The sequence below is a fragment of the Neodiprion fabricii genome, chromosome 6 (genome assembly GCF_021155785.1).
Source record: "Neodiprion fabricii isolate iyNeoFabr1 chromosome 6, iyNeoFabr1.1, whole genome shotgun sequence".
NCBI lineage: Eukaryota > Metazoa > Arthropoda > Insecta > Hymenoptera > Diprionidae > Neodiprion > Neodiprion fabricii.
The window spans coordinates 14,309,175-14,325,785 of record NC_060244.1 but is presented as its reverse complement, the minus strand read 5'-3'; the positions used below and the strand labels follow the sequence as shown (position 1 = coordinate 14,325,785).

General features: G+C 39.4%; 1 protein-coding gene across 1 annotated transcript; it reads left to right on the top strand.

The window, feature by feature from the left end:
* The first annotated feature begins 498 nt into the window (after window positions 1-498).
* On the top strand, window positions 499-3,946 carry LOC124184190. The gene is made up of 3 exons (XM_046573605.1): window positions 499-562; window positions 3,105-3,189; window positions 3,745-3,946. Exons 1-3 carry the CDS (start codon window positions 505-507, stop codon window positions 3,905-3,907), a joined length of 306 nt encoding a protein of 101 aa, XP_046429561.1. The 5' UTR covers window positions 499-504; the 3' UTR covers window positions 3,908-3,946.
* The last annotated feature ends 12,665 nt before the right edge of the window (window positions 3,947-16,611 follow it).

Here is a 16,611-nt window from a genome sequence, read left to right as displayed (position 1 = left end):
CAGAACAAAAATTTCAAAAAAATATATTACAATAATTTCAAAAGTAACAATGAAAGGTGTGATTTCTGCGAACGACGAAATCACGAGGAGAAGGATTGTTACTATTATAAGAAAACGACGCAATACCAGGATGACCGTCAACGAGCAATCCAAATTGTTCAAGTACAAGACACTGAAGGCGACTTAGCATTCATGAGTGGAATTGGAATGTCATCCAATCACTCAGCAAATATGAAAGACAAGTTGACATTTCTACTAGATTCAGGGGCAACTGACCATTTAATTAATCAAAACGATGTCTTTTCAGCAGTAAGGGATTTGCCAGTACCGGTGAAGATTAACATCGCAAAGAAGTACGAAATAATAATGGCGACAAAGGGAGGCTCCATAGATGTTACGACAAATTAAGGAGTGTCAGGAATCTTGGAGAACGTACTATACACACCCGAAGTTCCTTATAATTTATTATCAGTACAACGAATTCAGCAGGCTGGTATGAGAATTATGTTTCATGAAAATGGGAAAACATCTATTAAAAGGGGTAACAAAATCATTGCAACTGGTAAGTTACTTCACAATTTGGTACATGTTGATTTTGTTATACAAAAGAAAATGTGTAATAACGTGAATGCAAATATAAACACTTATAAAATATGGCATAAACGTTTAGGCCATTAGGGCAAGTCGAAATTCCTAGAAATTCAAAGAAATAATTTACTTTTTGATAGCAAAGAATTAAAAAATATAAATACCACGAATGAAATTTGTGAAGCTTGTATTTACGGAAAACAAGCACGTCTCAGCTTTTCAAAGAAAAGAGACAGATCGCATGTAACAAGGCCTTTATTTATCAATCATTCAGACGTATGTGGACCAATCACACCTTTAACGATCGATAGAAAAAGATACTTTGTAACGTTCATAGATGAATTTACCCATTACTCTGTTGTTTATTTACTCGGTCAAAAATCCGATGTTTTTAAGAAGTTTCAAGACTTCGTTGGCAAAAGTGAAGCACATTTTAATTTAAAATTAGCACACTTAAATTGTGATAATGGGAGAGAATATCTATCAAATGAATTCAAGGCTTTTTGTACAGAGAAAGGAATTCAATATCATTTAACAGTACCCCATACACCTCAGCGAAATTCCATAGCAGAACGCATGAATAAATCATTGACAGAGAAAGCGCGTAATATGAGACATGGGGCTGAATTAGTCAAGGAACTTTGGGGAAAAGCAATTTTAACTGCGGCTTATTTACTAAACTTGTCACCAACAAAAGCCCTTCCAGTAAACAAGACTTCCAGTAAAAGGCCAAGACTGGATCACTCAAAGGTTTTCGGAAGTACCATTTATGTTCATGATAAAAACCGAAAGGGTAAATTTAATAAACGTTCAGTAAAGGGGATACTCGTAGGCTATGAGGTCAGTGGTTATAAAGTATTGAATACGGAAACAAATAATTTTATTATCGCACGCGATGTAATTGTCGATGAAATAAATTTCAAAAATTTGCGCCCTCTCGTTTTAATTGAAGGAATTGAAAAGGAAAATTCCGATATTAAAAGACAAAACAAGGAATCCGATCAAAACGAAAATTCTAGTGTCATTAAAAGACAAAAACTAGAAATTAATCAAAATTCAGAAACAAATAAAAGTGAAGAGAGTAGAATCAACAAATCTGCCGTTCAAGCAGATGGAGTTGATAAAATTTCGTTTACAGACGAATCAAACTCTCGAAAAAGCCCGAATAAAAACGAGCTGCGACGAAGTGCACTTAGTAAAAACATGTCTACTATTTCTTCATATAAGTGTACAGTCGGTTGTTTCTGATATTCCTGAAACTTATGATAAAGTAAAAGATCGGGATGTTAGTTTTGAGTGGGAGAAAGCAATAAAAGATGAAATTGCTTCCCTTGTAGAAAATAATACTTGGAAAATAGTAACTCATCCAACCAATAAAAACTTTATCGGTTGTAAGTGGGTATTTGTAATTAAAAATCATATTCATGGAAATCAACAATATCTATCTGATTACAATGAAACTTTTGCACCAGTAGCGCGAATAACAACGTTTCGATTTCTCTTAGCCTTTGCTAATCAGAACAATTTATCAATTTACCAAATGGATGTGAAAAAAGCTTTTCTAAATGGTCAATTAGAAGAAGAAATTTATATGCAGGTACCCGAAGGGGTGAAAACCGATAAATATCATGTATGTAAATTAAATAAAGCAATATACGGATTGAAACAATCAGCTCGGGTCTGGTTTCAACATTTTGATAACGTCCTCAAAGAGCGAGACTTTAAAAATTCGTCAGTTGACCATTGTTTGTATTTTCTTGAAAGAGATAAATAGAAATATTTATGCAATATCAAACGTAGACGATATTTTAATCGTTACGTTTGAAGAAAATACTATGACGAATTTCAAAAATTACTTAATGAAACAATTCGGACTCCTTTACCAGTAAAATTAGACTATGAAGAACTAGATTCAGAGGTGACTTGCAAGGCACCATGTAAAAATCTAATAGGATGCTTGATGTATGCAATGTTGTGTACTCGACCCGATTTGAGCATAGCTCTCAACTTTCTGAATAGATATCAAAATAAAAATAATCAAGAATTATGGCAATGTTTAAAAAGGGTTTTGAGATATATTAAAGGCTCAATAAAGTTGAAATTAATTTATAAAAGAAATGATTATAAAGATATGCTAGTTGGTTTTGTGGATTCCGATTGCGCAGGTAATAAATTCGATCGTAAAAGTACATCTGGATTTTTATTTCAATTGTTTGATAAGAATACGATATCTTGGAATACTAAAAGACAAAACTCGGTGGCCACATCCTCCACAGAAGCCGAATATATGACACTTTATGAAGGGGTTAAAGAGGCTTGCTGGTTGACATCTCTTTTATGAAGCATTAACTTAGAAACGTCAACTTCTATAGTTATATATGAAGATAACAATGGGTGTATTGCAATAGCTAATAATCGGACAGATCATAAACTATCAAAACACATCGATGTCAAATATCACTTCACGAGAGAAAAGATTGAAGGAAAGATAATAACCTTGAAATATATTCCTACAGGTCAACAACTAGCGGATGCTTTCACGAAGCCACTACCATCAGTGCAATTTTCGAAAATCTGGAAACGAATGAGCCTGGAAGAATTGTAAATCTAAGCATTCATAAATACTTTAAAATATAAATAAAAAAAAATTACAAAAATATAAATAGGGGAAGGGGGGCAAAACGGGGTACCCCAAAAATTTCGTAAATGGTCAAAAATGACATCTAGCATCATTTTACACTAAAAAGCTGAAAAAAACATTTGCATACTTTTTGCGAAAAAATACAAATAAAAGAAATGGAAATAACAAGAAAAAACTTTTTTAAAATTATGTTGAGAGTGAATTTTATTACTAACGTTGATTTAAAAAGTAATTGTTACACATATTTTATTTACTTGGGAAAAGAAAAAAAAAAATTCCTTTTTCTAGGGGTACCCCATTTTGCCCGCTAAAATAAAAAATTTTTTCTTACTGGAAATTGTAAATTGACATTATTTACGTTGTTTGCAACTAAAAAAAAGGAAATTTTACTATTTCCTTGAGTATCCCGTTTTGCCTCCCCTTCCCCTACATAAATAAATATATTTTAGTTATAGGAGTCCACCGGACATCATGTTGCTAATAAATACTAACTATATATTGTGACGATATTATAGATTCGAAAGTGCCCGCGAGGTTTTGCTTGGCAACAGCCATCTCGATCCAGGCGTCAGGCGGAACAAACAACTTAGCATTTTGAAAGAGTCTACAGGAAGACGCCCAACCAACCGGTATATAATTCCCCGTAGTGATCATTTAATCATTGTGAACGAGAATTAAAATTAAAATTCACACATCGACCTCGCCAGTTAATATCCATACGAATCTGAACGCCATTACAGAATCGCCACGAAGAAAATTTAAGAAGATCGTGGATTCCAAATTTTTATACAAAGATTCGTAAAATCACATGGACGATTACACGACGGAGCTGCTGCCGAGTATTTAAATCAAGGGATAAGTGATTTTTAATATATTTATTAGGGTGCTTTTTTTTAACTTTTTTTTTTCTTACCTACCTTCGAAAAAGTTAGTTTTGAGCCTCAAACGAAGCCTCGCGAAACCGAAGCACGGTGGCTTAATTCTAAAAGGTGACGCATCCGGTTTGAATTTTTCCCATTTGATTAACACAAGATGAGGGCTATGCAAACACTCTAACCGGGATGTCTCGAAAACTATGCAAGTTACGGAGCCGTTTTTTTTTCATTTTTTAGGTAATAAAATTTTCTATAAAAAAGGCCTGTACTACTATACAGCTAAATATTCATCTTGTAGTCGATACGAACGTTGAAGTTGAGTTCATCGAATAAATGAATAAAATATTATTGAATCTTGGTGAGCGGTCAATTATACGTAAAGCGTATTTTTTGTTAACGTTTCGGCCCGGATATGGGCCCTCATCAGAACGATTAATTTATTTATTTAACTGTCAAGAACAAAATAAATTTTTCATAAGAAAAGTACAATCAGACATTAAATACTATAGATGTAATACTATTAAGAGATATTGTTCGAGAAAATGGGTAGATTCAACAAGACAAATGAGAATTATGACGCCCAATTCGTATTCCGTCAAAAAGTCTTCACTTCAGTCTTATTGACTGGACATAGCTCAGTATGCATAATTATTAAAGATCCATAACTTTATAAAAGGTATAAATATTGAAAAACTTTATGCACGTGTCCATTATGGAAAATTTGAAAAATGACAAATTTTATGAAAAATACTTATGTATACACACATAAACGGAAATATTACTGAAACGTTTCGAAAGTTCGGGTGATGTTATATTGCGCTTGAAATATTTCTGAAATATATTTATAATATCAAGAATGTTATATTGCATTTGAAATATTTCTGAAACGTTTCGAAGGTACCAGTGATGTTATATTGCATTTGAAATATTTCTGAAACGTTTCGAAAGTACCGGTGATGATATATTGCGCTTGGAATATTTCTGAAATGTATTTATAATATCGAAAATGTTATATTGCATTTGAAATATTTCTGGAACGTTTCGAAAGTACCGGTGATGTTATATTGCGCTTGGAATATTTCTGAAATGTATTTATAATATCGAGAATGTTATATTGCATTTGAAATATTTCTGAAATATATTTATAATATCGAAAATGTTATATTACATTTGAAATATTTCTGAAATATATTTATGATATCGAAAATGTTACATTGCATTTGAAATATTTCTGAAACGTTTCGAAGGTACCAGTGATGTTATATTGCATTTGAAATATTTCTGAAAGGTTTCCGAAATATTGGGAATGTTATATTACAATTGACATATTTCAGAAACATTTCAGAAATATTCCTGAAATTATGTAATGAATCTGAAATGTTGTAACATTTCGGAAATATTTCTGACATATTTCGTGCTGTGTGGGATAGCTGCCTTGCCAGTTGGCGTCACCGGTAGTGACCTCCTTATGCTGTCCCTTCGGGCGAAGGGGTTCTGCATCAACTCTTCTATTCCTTCTTCCACTTCTTTCTTCGGTTTGGTTTTGTGTGAATCCATATTTTATCTATTTATAATATTACGACGGTTCGGCCATCATAGCAGCTACACCTCGGTGCAGCATCTATCCCCGCCGGTAATAACCCTATCCCCCAGTCGTACGGAAGCTGCTATCAGCTTGTCAGGTGGTCGGCCCTATCCATGCGATCCCCCCTACCCCCCTAACCTCTTCCAAGTCTTCCGTCCGGGGATTCCCCTGTTAATCCAAAACAGGGTGGTGCGCCATTCAGGTAAGACCTTGCCGGATTTACCCTACCGGACTTCGGGTATGAGGAAATACTGACCAGGTAATCCTTGATGCATACGCCCGAGACCCCAGATTCGACCCCCTGATTGGCTCCAGCCAGCTGCGGAGAGCGGTTTTCACACTTTGGACATGTGGTTTCCAGACGTGTGGGACTGTATGCCCCAAACCGACACTAGGTGATACCAGCGGATTATCATCAGATTGATATGCGGACGCAAAGCATTGGCTGTAGAATATGATATTTATGAAAAATTTAACCATCGACATTTTCAGTTATAAGGAATCCATAGAGCTTATAGACGTAGAGGAGCCTTTCCCATAATTGAAACTCGGAGTTACTCGTAATGGGTAGAATCGGGATCCCCGCCGTTGGCGTTTTTGGAAAATTCAAAAAATTTTTGGATTCGATTATCCGCGGGAACGGTAGACCGTATAGAAAAATTTTTCAACAAAAATTGTAGCTCACTCTATATGATCTACAAATCTTGTGTAAAGAATTTTTACATAAGACCCACCGTTTTCGCGGAAAATTGATTCCAAACCCTTAACGGCGGGGGTCCCGAATACTTTGTTTCGAGCTATTCACATCTCTCACTAGCTAATCGTGAAATAAAATAGATGGAGTCATTTTTTACCCAAAAAATGACAAATTTACTGTACTATCAGGCACTCTGTAATTTTTGTAGCAGATTCATTAATTAATATTGAAAAAATATGTCCAGAAAGTCTGACGAATACGGCGATTCTGAATAATTACCTCACACAAATAAAGATTTTAAATGAGTGCGACAAAAACGTCTTATGCCTGGACATATAAAGTATTAGAAGGAAGTTTATGGTGAGTGATCGAGAGCAGCATGTAGCTCAGGCTGTTTGTGGAGCATCTTACAATTAGAGTAGATTGTTGTTTCTAAGCAAACGTGAGCACGCGAAAAATTATTTTTAATTTCTTTGTATGATGTTTTTTGAGGTGTTCCAACCTAGTTCTTATAATCAACATTTTGAATGTTGATATACCTATACGCATATATACTGTAACGCTAAATTCTGTTACCCTCGGATGAGGACTTACCGTTGACACTTTGGCGCGATTCTCCACTTATTCAAAATACCAAACTATAACAAATTCAATTATGTTGGGTGCCAGACGCGTTAGCGTCGATTTTCAAACAATGATACAAATCAATAAAAATGACACAAAACCGTACAAAAAAATAAATGGAGAACCCGTTGTATGGCTGGCTAGGCTCAGGTACGCACACGTACAACCCAGTAGAGTGGCGGTATTCAAGGCAGCTAACAGTAATCACAGAATTAAAGAAAATAAAGAAATAAAGAATAAACTCACGTCGAAAGAAAAATGAACAGGTCAATCGATCATATATTGTCGAGAAGTTTACATGGTTGAGACAGGCAAATAAAATAGTATTGACAGCGGTAGTTAATAAAATAAGCAATCGTTGTTCACAATAATTAAATGATTAAACGAACTTACCAAGTGAAGTTCTATCATAATTGTATGAAGCGCCTCTTCCGAGATGATCAACTGGTAGTGCCCCTACTCCACACCGATGTCGCCACATATTTCATAGTTATATATCGAAAAAATCGGCCCCGCACCTTTGTTTCCTAGATCTAGACATTCTTTGAAAGCGTTGCCGTTGTATTAGGGGTATGTAATCGTTTATTAGATGGGTATTTTGGGTGGGTGTTGATCATCTCGGAAGAGGCGCTTCATACAATTATGATAGAACTTCACTTGGTAAGTTCGTTTAATCATTTAATTGTATTGCGCGTCTCTTCCTCGAGATCAACTGGTAGATGTTTAAAGCTAATAACGGCAACCAATATTATTTATTAGTTTTATGTTATACGTTGTGTCTTAACACTACTAATGTTATTGCGAGTTCAAGATCGCTCGTGCATAAGAATCCTTATCTCTACTGACATTTAAATGATAAAATTTTGCGAAGGTTTCAGATCCCGTTGTCCAGCCTGCAGTTTTTCTTATCGTTTCTATATCGATGTTGTTTCTTTTCGCTGCAGACGTGGATGCGTGGCGTGTGCTGTGTGCTGTAAATTTGTCCGTATTTACTCCGCTATTTTTCAATGTTAATTTGACCCATCGACTCAGGGTTTGCGATGAGACGGCTTGAAATGGTTTTTTGAACGATAGGAAGAGATCTATCTTGGAGCCTCTTGAGGTTTTTGTTCTCTCCAGATAGTTTTGTAAGGCTGATGCCGAACAAAGTTTTTCGTCTTCCGCGTAGAATGGTATGATTAACAGCGGCTGTTTTCGATTAGCGCCCGTAGTTTTGATTCGATCCGGGATTCTAATCTCGAACGCATTTCCCACTCTTTGAATATTCTCGACGTTTATTTTTGAGTATGTTTGCATCCTATATCCCGTGATTAAGGCTAGCAGGGTAATCAGTTTCATGGTTAAATCTTTCAGCGAGAGATTTTCATTTTTTGGCAGAGACTTGAAATAATTAAGAACAATCTTTGGTTCCCAGATTGAATCGTATTTTGGTCTTGTTGGTCTCAAGCTATGTACTGCTTTGAAAAACCTTTTGATATGGTGATCTTGTCCCACTTCCGGCCCGATAATAAGCGAAATTGCGGATCTGAGGGTGTTGAGCGACCCATGGGAGGCTCCCGTGTCGTATGTTTTTGCGAGGAATTTTAAAATATCTGACACCGTTGCTTCGTATGGAGAAATGTTATTCTCGGAACAATGGATCCACCAGCGTTTTAACGCGCCGTCATATTGTTTAAGTGACGATTCGCTTACGGATGATGTCATGATCTGGATTGCTGTTTCTGGTAATTTTCTCCTTGCGAATGCCTGCTCGATAGCTTGCCGGCAACCAGGGAAATGTTCTGCCAAATTGCGTGAGGTTCCCTGTTAGAACAAATTATTAAGTTAATGTTAGGTTTGAAGACAATGGGCTCTGCAACGAGCATTGCCTGAAATTTGGGGTACCAGGGTTGAGCTGGCCACTCTGGTACTACTACGATCCCTTGCGCTTCTTCGCGTTCGATTTTTTGTAGTGTGCGTAAAATTAGTGAAAAGGGTGGAAAAGCGCAGAAATATTGGTTCCATGGGACCGTAAAAGCGTCTACCGCTACAGACCCAGGGTCTCTTCGCCAAGAAATGTATTTTTTGCATTTCGCGTTTTCTCGACTTGCAAATAAGTCTATCTCAGGCATCCCGAATTTTTCAACAATCGTTCGAAAAGTTGTGTTTTTTAGTTCGAATTCGGTTTCCGGTTCCAATCTGCAGGATTCTACATCCGCTTCTACGTTCATTTTTGAACTTATATAAGACGCAAATACCCATATGTTTTTATTTTCGCACCAATCCCAGATATCTCTTCTTACTTTATTTAAGTGGGGGTATTGAATTCCTCCTTCCCGATTGATGTACGAGATCGCGGTTGTATTGTCTATTCTAAGGAGTATCTGACGGTTTTCTAAGTTTTTCGCGAAGCATTTGAGGCCAAAAAAGGCTGCCAATAACTCGAGGTAATTTATATGGGACAGACGCTCGTTCTCATTCCAGTGTCCGTGAGATCTTTCACCTTTGCAAAATACTCCCCATCCCGATAGCGAGGCGTCCGAAAAGATCTCAAGAGTAAAATTCGAATCTCGAATTGGGTTTATTGAGGATTCAATCTTTGATTCCCACCAGGTGAGATCCGGCGAAAGAGTTTCCGGTACCTTCATGTATCCCTCATATTTTCCCCCGTTGGATCTGAGGGCTAAGTATTTTGCTCGCTCAAAAGCTTTAGTATGGCCCCAGCCGTAGTTGACCGCAAAGAACGCTGACACTAAAGTACCGAGGAATTGTGCGAATTCCCGAATTTTTACGGAATCTCGAATTTTCAACTGTGCGCTTTTTTCTTTGATACTTTCTTTTTTCTCTTTTGTTAATTCTACAGTCCATCGTACGGAATCAAAATAAAACCCTAAAAATTTGCAACGTTGGGACGCACAGTGGTCCGAAAGCCCGAATTCCTGGCCAAAACCCCCAAAGCCGCAAGTTATCATCCGAGGTAAAGCTTCACATATTTGTCAATAGATAGCATCAGAGCTTTGAAATCCAAAAGGACAGATGTTTATATTCATTCTATGGCCTGTGGTAAACCCTCGAAAGTGACCTTTGTCAAGACTCGCGCGGGACTGTGGTGTGTGCACGTTTTCGAGCGCGGGATAAAAAAGGCTATAGTTTTTTCAATTTGCATCAAAATCGAGTCAACCAAAATGGATATTATTCCTCAAGGTAAGTGATATACATAAATTTTGTGAAAGAACCAAGTTTCGGAATTTATGGCGATGATATTAATGATGCAATACGAGTGCTGCAAAATAACCTATTTCATTGAATTGCATTACTATTTGTAGAGAATTAGTTATGATCCCCGAAGATCCTGCGGAGATCTCAACGATTCCTAGTGTGAAAAAGTATAGAGAATGTGAAACCGTTGGCATCGCCTGCTCGTTTTTGCTCCATTGGTCAAAAATAAGCATTCTTTGAAGCAGTGTTTTGTCGACTCGGTCGGAGCCTCGTGTCCCGCCTCGTGGGATTAGTGTAGCGCGGCGATGCAGACTTTTTCTTTTGTTTACATATACCTGAGGACTGTTACAAATGTATCTGATGTAATGTACATAGTGTCCAATTTGAATTTCATTGGACTCGCACTACTGAATATTATCACGAAAGTGAATAATTCTGATTTATAAATTATTAAAAGTTAGTAAAATATTTGCAACGAGACTGCTGATCGATTCGTTGAATTATACCCATGGTATTGTATGTCCACAACTGTACATAAGGTACTAATGCATGGCCCACGGATTGTCGAATTAGCCATTTTGCCAATTGAACAGCTCTCTGAAGAAGCTCAGGAGTCGCGAAATAAAGACGAAAAACATCCGCCATTTTGAATTTCGCATTTTTGCATTCATTTTCGAAACCAGCAAGCCAAAAAACTATAGGTATGGTAATACTAGCAATTTTCACTGAGAAATATTTGAGTTATTAGTTTTGGCCAAGAATTCGGGCTTTCGGACCACTGTGCGACGCCTGATTGGCAGATTGGCGGGCCGCGAATCTTGCGTCGCGAAAATCGCGGAATTGTTCTGCAAACTCAGCGACGCCAGATTGGCAGATTGGCGGGCCGCGGAACTTGCGTCGCGAAAATCGCGGAATTGTTCTGCAAACTCAGCGACGCCAGATTGGCAGATTGGCGGGCCGCGGAACTTGCGTCGCAAAAATCGCGGAAATTGTTCTGCAAACTCAACGACGCCAGATTGGCAGATTGTCGGGCCGCGAATCTTGCGTCGCGAAAATCGCGGAATTGATCTGCAAACTCAGCGACGCCAGATTGGCAGATTGGCGGGCCGCGGAACTTGCGTCGCGAAAATCGCGGAATTGTTCTGCAAACTCAGCGACGCCAGATTGGCAGATTGGCGGGCCGCGGAACTTGCGTCGCGAAAATCGCGGAATTGTTCTGCAAACTCAGCGACGCCAGATTGGCAGATTGGCGGGCCGCGGAACTTGCGTCGCGAAAATCGCGGAAATTGTTCTGCAAACTCCGCGACGCCAGATTGGCAGATTGACGGGCCGCGGAACTTGCGTCGCGAAAATCGCGGAATTGTTCTGCAAACTCAGCGACGCCAGATTGGCAGATTGGCGGGCCGCGGAACTTGCGTCGCGAAAATCGCGGAAATTGTTCTGCAAACTCCGCGACGCCAGATTGGCAGATTGGCGGGCCGCGGAACTTGCGTCGCGAAAATCGCGGAAATTGTTCTGCTAACTCAGCGACGCCAGATTGGCAGATTGGCGGTCCGCGAATCTTGCGTCGCGAAAATCGCGGAATTGTTCTGCAAACTCAGCGACGCCAGATTGGCAGATTGGCGGGCCGCGGAACTTGCGTCGCGAAAATCGCGGAATTGTTCTGCAAACTCCGCGACGCCAGATTGGCAGATTGGCGGGCCGCGGAACTTGCGTCGCGAAAATCGCGGAATTGTTCTGCAAACTCAGCGACGCCAGATTGGCAGATTGGCGGGCCGCGAATCTTGCGTCGCGAAAATCGCGATTATTAATTACAGAATTACCGCGAACGTTACTCACGAAAATGCTCGAGAGAAAAAAATATTGAAGATATATTTCTCCGACTTCTAGCTTCTTCAGACCCGCTTATTTCGAGTTTGCGAAAGGCACATCCCAAAATGGGAAAAAGTTTGTTTCATGAAGCGATCGCGCTTCTAAGTTATGAAAAGTTTAGTTTTGAAGAAGGCGACGCAGACAACGTCATTCATCAAAACGACGTCGATGATGAGTATTCAGATTGCGATTAGTATGTATCTTTGAAAATTATGTTATTTTGTTTTATAGGAAAAAAATCTGTAAGAATTAAAGAAATTAATTTACAAAATATCACTTTCAACAAAGTTGTATCATTTTTCACGGAATATTCCCGCCATTTTTGGTCCACCATTTTTAATTTCGCATTCTTGTATTCGTTTTCGGAATCAGCGACCCCAAAAACATTACTAGTATGAATTTCAGCGAATTGGTATCATTTTTCGCGAAAAACATTCGCCATTTTGGGGCCGCCATTTTGAATTTTGCATTTTCGTATTCGTTTTCGGAATCAGCGACCCCAAAAACATTACTAGTATGAATTTCAGCGAATTGGTATCATTTTTCGCGAAAAACATTCGCCCTTTTGGGGCCGCCATTTTGAATTTTGCATTTTTGTTTTTTTTTCGGAATCAGCGACCCCAAAAACATTACTAGTATGAATTTCAGCAAATTGATATCATTTTTCGCGAAAAACATCCGCCATTTTGGGGCCGCCATTCTGAATTTCGCATTTTTGCATTCATTTTCGAAACCAGCAAGCCAAAAAACTACAGGTATGGTAAAACTAGCAATTTTCACTGAGAAATATTTGAGTTATTAGTTTTGGCCAAGAATTCGGGCTTTCGGACCACTGTGCGATGCCAGATTGGCAGATTGGCGGGCCGCGGAACTTGCGTCGCGAAAATCGCGGAAATTGTTCTGCAAACTCAGCGACGCCAGATTGGCAGATTGGCGGGCCGCGAATCTTGCGTCGCGAAAATCGCGGAATTGTTCTGCAAACTCAGCGACGCCAGATTGGCAGATTGGCGGGCCGCGGAACTTGCGTCGCGAAAATCGCGGAAATTGTTCTGCAAACTCAGCGACGCCAGATTGGCAGATTGGCGGGCCGCGGAACTTGCGTCGCAAAAATCGCGGAAATTGTTCTGCAAACTCAACGACGCCAGATTGGCAGATTGTCGGGCCGCGGAACTTGCGTCGCGAAAATCGCGGAAATTGTTCTGCAAACTCCGCGACGCCAGATTGGCAGATTGGCGGGCCGCGGAACTTGCGTCGCGAAAATCGCGGAAATTGTTCTGCTAACTCAGCGACGCCAGATTGGCAGATTGGCGGTCCGCGAATCTTGCGTCGCGAAAATCGCGGAATTGTTCTGCAAACTCAGCGACGCCAGATTGGCAGATTGGCGGGCCGCGGAACTTGCGTCGCGAAAATCGCGGAATTGTTCTGCAAACTCCGCGACGCCAGATTGGCAGATTGGCGGGCCGCGGAACTTGCGTCGCGAAAATCGCGGAATTGTTCTGCAAACTCAGCGACGCCAGATTGGCAGATTGGCGGGCCGCGAATCTTGCGTCGCGAAAATCGCGATTATTAATTACGGAATTACCGCGAACGTTACTCACGAAAATGCTCGAGAGAAAAAAATATTGAAGATATATTTCTCCGACTTCTAGCTTCTTCAGACCCGCTTATTTCGAGTTTGCGAAAGGCACATCCCAAAATGGGAAAAAGTTTGTTTCATGAAGCGATCGCGCTTCTAAGTTATGAAAAGTTTAGTTTTGAAGAAGGCGACGCAGACAACGTCATTCATCAAAACGACGTCGATGATGAGTATTCAGATAGCGATTAGTATGTATCTTTGAAAATTATGTTATTTTGTTTTATAGGAAAAAAATCTGTAAGAATTAAAGAAATTAATTTACAAAATATCACTTTCAACAAAGTTGTATCATTTTTCACGGAATATTCCCGCCATTTTTGGTCCACCATTTTTAATTTCGCATTCTTGTATTCGTTTTCGGAATCAGCGACCCCAAAAACATTACTAGTATGAATTTCAGCGAATTGGTATCATTTTTCGCGAAAAACATTCGCCATTTTGGGGCCGCCATTTTGAATTTTGCATTTTTGTATTCGTTTTCGGAATCAGCGACCCCAAAAACATTACTAGTATGAATTTCAGCGAATTGGTATCATTTTTCGCGAAAAACATTCGCCATTTTGGGGCCGCCATTTTGAATTTTGCATTTTTGTTTTTTTTTCGGAATCAGCGACCCCAAAAACATTACTAGTATGAATTTCAGCAAATTGATATCATTTTTCGCGAAAAACATCCGCCATTTTGGGGCCGCCATTCTGAATTTCGCATTTTTGCATTCATTTTCGAAACCAGCAAGCCAAAAAACTACAGGTATGGTAAAACTAGCAATTTTCACTGAGAAATATTTGAGTTATTAGTTTTGGCCAAGAATTCGGGCTTTCGGACCACTGTGCGACGCCAGATTGGCAGATTGGCGGGCCGCGGAACTTGCGTCGCGAAAATCGCGGAAATTGTTCTGCAAACTCAGCGACGCCAGATTGGCAGATTGGCGGGCCGCGAATCTTGCGTCGCGAAAATCGCGGAATTGTTCTGCAAACTCAGCGACGCCAGATTGGCAGATTGGCGGGCCGCGGAACTTGCGTCGCGAAAATCGCGGAAATTGTTCTGCAAACTCAGCGACGCCAGATTGGCAGATTGGCGGGCCGCGGAACTTGCGTCGCGAAAATCGCGGAAATTGTTCTGCAAACTCAGCGACGCCAGATTGGCAGATTGGCGGGCCGCGGAACTTGCGTCGCGATAATCGCGGAAATTGTTCTGCAAACTCAGCGACGCCAGATTGGCAGATTGGCGGGCCGCGAATCTTGCGCCGCGAAAATCGCGATTATTAATTACGGAATTACCGCGAACGTTACTCACGAAAATGCTCGAGAGAAAAAAATATTGAAGATATATTTCTCCGACTTCTAGCTTCTTCAGACCCGCTTATTTTGAGTTTGCGAAAGGCACATCCCAAAATGGGAGAAAGTTTGTTTCATGAAGCGATCGCGCTTCTAAGTTATGAAAAGTTTAGTTTTGAAGAAGGCGACGCAGACAACGTCATTCATCAAAACGACGTCGATGATGAGTATTCAGATAGCGATTAGTATGTATCTTCAAAAATTATGTTATTTTGTTTTATAAGAAAAAAATCTGTAGGAATTAAAGAAATTCATTTACAAAATATCACTTTCAACAAAGTTGTATCATTTTTCACGGAATATTCCCGCCATTTTCCGTCCACCATTTTTAATTTCGCATTTTTGTATTTGTTTTCGGAATCAGCGACCCCAAAAACATTACTAGTATGAATTTCAGCGAATTGATATCATTTTTCGCGAAAAACATCCGCCATTTTGGGGCCGCCATTTTGAATTTTGCATTTTTGTCCTTTTTTTCGGAATCAGCGACCCCAAAAACATTACTAGTATGAATTTCAGCGAATTGGTATCATTTTTCGCGAAAAACATCCGCCATTGTGGGGCCGCCATTTTGAATTTTGCATTTTTGTTTTTTTTTTCGGAATCAGCGACTCCAAAAACATTACTAGTATGAATTTCAGCAGATTGGTATCATTTTTCGCGAAAAACATCCGCCATTTTGGGGCCGCCATTTTGAATTTCGCATTTTTGCATTCATTTTCGAAACCAGCAAGCCAAAAAACTATAGGTATGGTAATACTAGCAATTTTCACTGAGAAATATTTGAGTTATTAGTTTTGGCCAAGAATTCGGGCTTTCGGACCACTGTGGGACGGTGTGATTTGACTTTTATTTTCGTTTATAATGAATCCTAGTTTTTTCAGGAGTTTGCAAGTCTCTCTGACGTTATCTTGGCATGTGGTGTACGTGTCTCCAAAAAGTAAAAAGTCATCGAGATATATCACGGATAAATATCCTCTTTTCCTCAGATGCGAAATTACTGGTTTCATTATTTTCGTAAAAACCAACGGAGCGACGCTAAGGCCGAACGGCAAACATGTAAATTCAAAATATTGTTGATCTAACTGGAACCGTAGGTATTTTCTGTGTGTTTTCGCGAGTGCAATCAGGTAATACGCGTCTTTAAGGTCCAAAGTGGCCATAAAGCACTGAGGGCTTATGAGTCTGAGAGCTGTTTTCCGGTCTTTCATTTTGAAATGTTCCGTTATGACGAAAGTGTTCAGTTCCTTCAAATTTATAATCAACCGCTTTGAACCGTCGGGTTTCGGTCGTAGAAAAATGTTTGAGATGAATTGATTTTTTGCCGGATTACATTTAGCGATGGCTCCTTTTTTGAGCAGATCGTCTATTAGTTTTAAGGTTTCTTGTTTTTCTGAGGGGGACCGCGCGGGTTCGATAGGTACCCTGTTTTGTTCGACTGTTACTGAAAACGGTATTTTGTATCCGTCGACCCATGAAAGGATCTTTTGATCCGACGTTATTGTTTGCCAATTTTTTAAGAAAAATTGTAATCTACCTGCCGTGATACCTACAAGGT

Excerpts from the sequence above, each read along its gene's own strand:
- LOC124184190 (XM_046573605.1), top strand. The coding sequence starts at position 505 with ATGTTTCATGAAAATGGGAAAACATCTATTAAAAGGGGTAACAAAATC. Across the intron at positions 563-3,104 it reads TAACAAAATCATTGCAACTG|GTCAACAACTAGCGGATGCT; the intron begins GTAAGTTACTTC and ends ATATTCCTACAG. Across the intron at positions 3,190-3,744 it reads CGAATGAGCCTGGAAGAATT|ATTCGAAAGTGCCCGCGAGG; the intron begins GTAAATCTAAGC and ends ACGATATTATAG.